General features: G+C 32.6%; 2 protein-coding genes across 2 annotated transcripts; both read right to left on the bottom strand.

Annotated features, from left to right (window-relative positions):
* Positions 1 to 608: 608 nt before the first annotated feature.
* LOC114391858 lies at positions 609 to 4,608 on the bottom strand. Its single transcript, XM_028352850.1, has 4 exons — positions 4,367 to 4,608; positions 3,898 to 4,011; positions 2,296 to 2,400; positions 609 to 1,222 (listed from the first exon to the last, which is right to left on the bottom strand). The coding sequence occupies exons 1-4, from the start codon at positions 4,476 to 4,478 to the stop codon at positions 942 to 944; spliced, it is 612 nt and encodes a 203-aa protein (XP_028208651.1). The 5' UTR covers positions 4,479 to 4,608; the 3' UTR covers positions 609 to 941.
* A 1,458-nt stretch (positions 4,609 to 6,066) lies between these two features.
* On the bottom strand, positions 6,067 to 6,879 carry LOC114393097 (putative invertase inhibitor). The gene has a single exon (XM_028354357.1). The coding sequence runs from the start codon at positions 6,836 to 6,838 to the stop codon at positions 6,287 to 6,289; it is 552 nt and encodes a 183-aa protein (XP_028210158.1). The 5' UTR covers positions 6,839 to 6,879; the 3' UTR covers positions 6,067 to 6,286.
* Positions 6,880 to 7,354: the final 475 nt, after the last annotated feature.

Raw genomic sequence — 7,354 nt, 5'->3', positions numbered from 1 at the left:
AATCACAGAGTGACGATGGCAATCATCGATGGTAGCCTGGGTGGTGATGGGTGATTGTGCGGTGCTCTTGGGTTGCAAAAATGGATGGGGGAAACAATTTTAAAATTAAAAAAAAAAAGGATAATGACATGGAAAGTGAGAAAATGACAACTAAACAAATCAAACATGATATGACAACGGTGATATCACATTTCATTTGTCACATCATCACTTAACAGCCTCAAACTATCAATAGGTATCAAATGCAAAAATCTGAAAAGGTCAAATAGCAAAATCAAAAAAAAAAAGTAACAATTTGAAAAGAAGATATATTACATGTATGAAAAATATATTTAAACCTTAATTTCAATATTAAATAGGGAATTTTGGACCTGGTCTTTAAGGCAAAGGAGACTTACAAAATTCATGTGGCAAAGTTAAATGTGAAAGTCATTCAAATATGAAATTTCAGTGTAGAGGTAGCCCGACATGCCATATACAAACAGAATTTCTCTCGCATTCAGGTTCTAATTTAGTTAGACAGCACTAGAAGTGCACAACATATAATCATCCCAAATCCCATTAGGCCTCTAATATAAACACAAATGATTCATAGCAAGCCAAAATGATTTAGAGTACAAATGCCATATGAAGCAATTTTATGGAGATTGTAAAGGTCAAAATACAGCAAAACAATCTTTTCAACTATTTATAGACTTTTCTCATGTAGTTACTTGACATTGTCTACCCTTAGAAGGGAAAAATCAATAGACATTCCAAATGAATACTGAAATTTCAATCTCAACATTTTCAACATCTCTGCTGAAGCCATTGCTCATCAGCTAGAAAAGTATGTTATTATAAACTAATTCAATAAAATAAAATTGGGTACAAAAGCTTTAGGGGGTGGGAGTTTGCCTTACTCCAAGATGAGCGCATACATCCACAAAAAATTGAAGTTCTCAAGATTCTTCTTCCCTTAGGCTGCGAATCCTTGCCCTCTGCTGAAGGAACTGCTCTTCTTGAGCACGTTTTGCAGCAAGAGCTTCCTCGTCAAGTACTTGGATTGGGAACCATTCCGGCAATTTTAACCAAGTTCCACTCTTCTTTGAATTCTCAATGTGTTGGTATATTGTTTTAGTGTGATCTCTCAAAGCATCCTTCAGTTTCAGTATAGCAAAATCTGCTGTTGTCCCCACAACAGCAAACATGACAGAGTACCGGATTGCACCAAGTTGACCACCTAAAATTCCACAAATGAAATCAACTTTTAATGCTTGTAACCATTTGAGCTTATTCACCAATACAAGCAAGAACTATTTGCAAGGATTTCACCACTAAGTAATGCATCTATCTAAATTTAAACATAATCTGGGAAAACTTCATCGGCCTTTGACCTAATTATTCTCATAAGCATTGTCATGACTAATCCTTGGGTACCATTGCAATTAGGAGACACTCAACATTACCCTCTCCCAGGGTGTACAACACATGCTTACCTCCACATCACTAGTGGTAATCTCAAGAAACTTACCCTTGGCCAGACATAAAAAATAGGTTGCATTCTAAGATAGAGAACAAACTTGTTCTTGAAATAACCGTGATACATCCTATTCTTCCTTATAACATCCAAATAATTCTTTCACTACCTAATGAAACATGTTTTTGGTGCTAATGAGAAAATTTATGACATGTTGGAATCATTAGAAAAAAAGTTTAAGAAACAACGGAATAAAAAATGAACAAAAGAAAAAGAAAAAAAAAAACTAGCAAGGAAACTGAACATGAAAACATTTTAGATCTTATCAAGCAAAGGTTGTTTCAGTCTAATTTGCTGGGCAGGATCTATCAAATGGTCCTGAATACGTGATATATGATACAACTTGCAGCATTAGATCATACATAAACAAAGAAAGTGTATAATAAGTAAGATCCAAGAGCAGCATTCATTTACTTATGATAAGTTAAGGAAATAGAGGGAATAAAATGAACAAACGAAATAACAAAAACAACCGAGCAAGAAAACTGAACATGAAAACAATTTAGATCTTATCAAGCAAAGGTTATTTCAGTCTACATTGCTGGGCACTGGGAAGGATCTAGCAAATGGTCCTAATATAATAATATATGATACGAGTTGCAGCAAATACATCATACATAAACAAAGAAAGTGTATAATAAGTAAGATCCAAGAGCAGAATTCATTTTAACATATGTAACAAAAGATTAGTTCAGGAACAGGTAGATACATCACCATGGTTTGACTGGCAAAAATCACAAGCATGCAGTAAAAGAGCGAGAGGAGCAGAACTAAACCTTGGAGACGCCCTAGAAGAGCACCAGTTCCAAATCCAGCTACTGCAGAATTCAATATGTCATCAGGTCCCGTTTTTCTAGTTGCAGCCACAAATTCGCGTGCCCCTGACAAATTAGACAGCATTATATTTTATTAAATTAGGCAGAAAAGTCATCTAATAGGGATTGAGGCCCATGTAGGCATGTTGAACATGAATTCTTGGAATTGATACATGAAGTCCAAAGAAAAAACCAAATACTCTAGATCCTCAATTCAACAAAAGGGAAGGTGGTAACCTCATTAGCATTAAATTTAGCGAAAACCCACCCAAGCTATTGGAATGAACTTACAAAATGGTGCCAGATGGCAGATATACAAAAGAGACTTAATTTTCTGTTAAAACTATTGTCTCTTGTCAAGCAAGTAAATAGATTAATATAGACATTAACAAAATTCTTTCAAATACCAAAAAGCCATAATAAGGGGAAAAGAAGGTAATCAATTGCAAAATTATATGGAATTCACATTCATGTTTGTTATTTGTCTCTTTTTTTTTGGTAAGAGAAGCCACTTAATGTTTATGGCCCGCAATATCTCACATCACCCTAAATCAAAAATCAAAATATTGGAGTTTACAGTTCAAATATCCTTTGAGAATTTCTCACGACATGCCATGCAATGAGTTACTATTATTAGTTTATTTTATTTGTGAAGCATTTTATAAAATTAAAACTTGGTAATCAAGCATTTATTAGATAATATCCTTCCTTTGAATCAAAGTATTCTTCCAGAAGAAAACTTGCAATCTAGAACTACATTTGTTGATTGTTGTTCACTGATTACAGTCTCTTTGCCTTATGGCAATTTTTCACATTATGTGTAATTAATTATGGATTTCATAGCATAATGTCAACGAAGAATCTCTGCTAGAAATCTAAAAAGATCAGTTAATAGAAAATTCATTTTTGTTGTTCATTTTTCCCATTCTCAAAACATCTAACCAACATTTTTCCTATTATTTATCAAGGTATGTTGCTTCTGATTGATAAAAAGTTGCTTCACCAAACCAAATTTAAATTTGACCTATCTACTTCATCAAAATGTTCCATAAGGCTAACAGTAAATTTATATGAGGTAATGGGAAAAAATGGAGGACATGCTCCAATTTATAGATAGCACTCGACAACAGAATACCTAACATATTTCACTTCTTTATAAGAGGAACTTACTAATAAGACCACTCAAACAACTTCAGGCCAGTAACATAACCTCCCCCCGGAAATGATCAGGGCATATTATTCTTTTAATAGCTACATCAACATATTTGGATCTTCTCATTTTTCTTAAAAACACAACAATACATTAGGAGAGAAAGAAAGGCATCAATGGCTTCTGTCTCTGCAACAAAAAACCCCTGCCTTTCTCCCATAACATGATACAATCATGTGAAAAAATGAGAAGGATGCAAATCCATATAAAATTCAGTAGCAAATCAATACAATCATGGATTCAAAACACGCAGCACTAATCAGCACAACAACACCCTCAAATACAAACTACTACAACATATTCCCAAAACTGTAACAGCCAATCATCAGATCAAAAGAAAATCCAACAATTACCACAATAGCACCCGGTGACAATGGTGAAATTCACAGCATAGTTAGAACACACAGTAGCAAGACCAAGAGTTCTTCGATGCTTTGAAATCAACCCAGCTCCAGCACCAGCAACTCCTGCTCCAAAAACCCACAAACATCATAAATTCAAACAAACACTCTCCAACCTCCCTCATTCTCTTTATCCTCAAACTTATGTGAGTCTGTGTGATTGATTATTCTTAAAATTTAATCTTAATCATGCATAATTGAATAGTGAACAAACATGACCTCCTCTAACTTGATCGCGTGTATAATACTAAACAATAGCATATAAAATCAAATTAATTAGTCATCATGGGCATGAGGTACCAATACAAAACATAGCTTAGTTTTATTTTTTTTTTATTCATTTCATTTTCTGGAGAAAACAAAAATATTTAATGGGAAAATAAAAGAAGCAACACAATAATACAGAGAAAAAGAGAGGGACCTGCGAGAAGGGTTGGAATAACGATTCGACTTTTCCAAGCATGAGAAGAAGAGGGCGAAGGAGACGAATTGTTAAGTTCTCCACCTGGGGCTTCTTTGTTCTCAGAACCCATTTTTTCTGATTCTTTATTATTTTTTTTTCAATCTACGATTTGTGTTGTATGGTTTTGTTTTGATTTGAGGGGTTTCTACATTTATGGTGCACTCGCTGACTTCTGTGTCTGTCTCCGAAAGAGTTCGTGAATGTTGCAAGTGAAAGTGAAAACGGCGTGGGTTCTCCCCGATTGGGCTAAAACTATCGTGTGGTTATCTACTGGGCCTCCAATGATTGGTTAACAGCTTTTGCTTTGTGCACCGGCTTCTGCTTGTGCACCCAGAATCTTTTAAAATTCCGGAAATACCCCTGTTACTTCTTCTTTTTCCTTTTACCTTCTTCACTCATTCATTTTGTTGCTTTTCACATTCATTCATTCTCATAAGAGGAGAGGTCCTCCTTTATGTTTGCAAGTGGTGGTTGTGGTGGTAGTTAGTGTGCTTGATTACAGCGAAGGTAAGCTGCAACTTGTCTTTAATCTAGATTTTTGATTGGGTATAAAACTTACGAATTGATAATCCATAAGTTATATAAAATTTATGGATCGATCATTTGTAATTTTTATATAACTTATGGATTGACAATCCGAATGTTACTTACGGATTGACAATCCGTCATAAATAACATACAAATTATCAACCCATAACTTACTTATGGATTACCAATTTGTAATTTTTTTAGTTTTTTGTTTTTTTTTAAATGTTTATTTAAATATAATTAGTATTATTGTTTAAAATGTTTTAAATAGGTATAGTTACATAATTCATTCGTAAGTTTTTGTTTTTATAGGTTGAAAGTGGTATTTATTTTAAAATAATTTAGACTAATAGTTTCTTTGAATAATTTTATATTAAACTTGGTTAATAAAACTTTAAAATTATCAAAAAGATTAAATTTTATATAAAAAGTTAATAAAATATTTGTAATCATTTTATCCAAAAAAAAAATAATTTTAATAAATCGTGATAAAATTTCGATATAATAATATAGTAAATATGGATAGTATATTTTTTTAATTAAAATTAGTGGAAAAAGAAAATGGATTAAAGTGCACTAGTATAACTTTGACAAATTATGGTATCATTTAATAATATAATAATTTTGAATTGAATGATGTTTAATAAAACCACAAATTCATATATATACAAAATTTTATACTAATCTAAAAAAATTTGTTATTTTATTAATATAGATTAAAATTTATATAATATAAATTTTAAAAAATATATTAAAATACACATTATTTGATTATTTTTTTATTATCATTTAATTTTGATAAGAATTATCGATAATAATTTTAGTAATAGGTAGATATAACTTAACTAATAAAAATAAAATATGAAATTAGGGGTAGATAGAAACTGCCCAACCCACGTTAGAAATGGGTGCGTGGTGTGGGCCTAGGAAAAGATCATGTTCTAAGTCGCAATAATCCTCCATAAGTCAAATCAAGCTTAACTGTAAACGTGCCCTCACCTATTCCACGAGTCACCATTCAAAAAATAATAAAAGGAATAAAACACTTATTCCCAATTGTGATCATCACGCATCAACCCAAACCCAACAAATTAAAAAACAGAACGAATAACAAACTTACGGGTGTAAAGTGAGAGGAAGAACTTCACTACTTCAAAGCAATTCCAACATATGAAGGGCTTTAATTACATGCACCTCATAATTTCAATCTCAATACATCATCATAACAAATAAAGGATTTTACACACACTTCAATTATACACGTATAAAGCTTATATAAAAATCACAAAATTAATTTCATGACTCCCACCATACAAGGTTTATAATTGTAATGATATGCTCTAAATTTTCTCAATAATGTTGACGAAACATTTGGATGAAGGCTAGAGATATTACATTGAGTTGGAAGTACACGTTGTTCTCCTTTGTTATAGGAGAAGTTTCACCTTTCTTATCCTTGAATTGATCTTCACATGTAACAGAATTATCCAAGGAAGCACTCAAGTTTATACCAGCCGTGTCCAAATCCTTGGACTTGAAAGCAACCACAGCATCATCTAAAGCCGAAAGCGAATCCGAGTAAAGATCGAAGCAATCTTTTAGGCAAGCCTTAGTGTATTGATCAAAAGTTTTGTTCTTCAATAGGTTTGAAATGATGGAAACCATGTTGGTTACGTTGGATTTGGATAGATTAATTGACATGCCCACAAGGTCTTCAAGGTTGGTGGGTGGTGGGTGACACTTGGATAAGGCTTCTTCAAGGGATGCAACACAGAAATCATAGCTCAAATTTGGATCATTCTTTGAGGCCTCTTTGCATGATTGAAGGATAAGGTTGGAGCCGTTTGAGTATTGAAAGAGAAAGATAAAGAAAATCATCACTAGGTTATAAGCGAATTTCATTCTTGATTTTCTCTAGGTTTTTGAGAAATGGAATTTAATTTAGACTTTATAATGTGATCGACACATTATTATATTTTTTTTTTATTGAAGTTGGTGTTTCGGTAGGAATCTGATGCTACACGTTAATTAATGAATTGATGAAAACTTTGTCTCAAGGCTAAATTGAAACTGAAATTCTGTTGCTTTCTGTTTTGATTGGGTTCTTTGTGACAATCTTTCTATAAGCGTCATACTAGAAGCCACTTGAAATTTTGTCACGTAACGCATTGCGGGCTCTTATCCATAGAACATCGAAGCCACATGCATAATCATATTAAAATAATTAAAAGTTACGTAAAAGTTAAAATTATAACAAGTCTGATGAAAGCTTAAAACCACATACTTTTGAAGAAGAAAAAACGAGTTAACGTTACTCTCCTTGTAACATCCGTTGTTGTTTTTAGCAAAAGATGGGTTACATATATATCGTTAAAAATTGGGAAGTGATCAGATGAATTCTTATTCAATTGTGTGATG

Source organism: Glycine soja, chromosome 17 (assembly GCF_004193775.1).
Source record: "Glycine soja cultivar W05 chromosome 17, ASM419377v2, whole genome shotgun sequence".
NCBI lineage: Eukaryota > Viridiplantae > Streptophyta > Magnoliopsida > Fabales > Fabaceae > Glycine > Glycine soja.
This window is presented reverse-complemented; position numbering and strand designations above follow the sequence as displayed.

Bases quoted from the DNA above. Each gene is read 5' to 3' on its own strand.
- LOC114391858 (XM_028352850.1), bottom strand. From the start codon at position 4,478: ATGGGTTCTGAGAACAAAGAAGCCCCAGGTGGAGAACTTAACAATTCG. The intron at 2,401-3,897 runs GTAATTGTTGGA...CTAATTTGTCAG, and splicing joins TGTCACCGGGTGCTATTGTG to GGGCACGCGAATTTGTGGCT. The intron at 1,223-2,295 runs GTTTAGTTCTGC...GTGGAATTTTAG, and splicing joins TCTTCTAGGGCGTCTCCAAG to GTGGTCAACTTGGTGCAATC.
- LOC114393097 (XM_028354357.1), bottom strand. From the start codon at position 6,838: ATGAAATTCGCTTATAACCTAGTGATGATTTTCTTTATCTTTCTCTTT.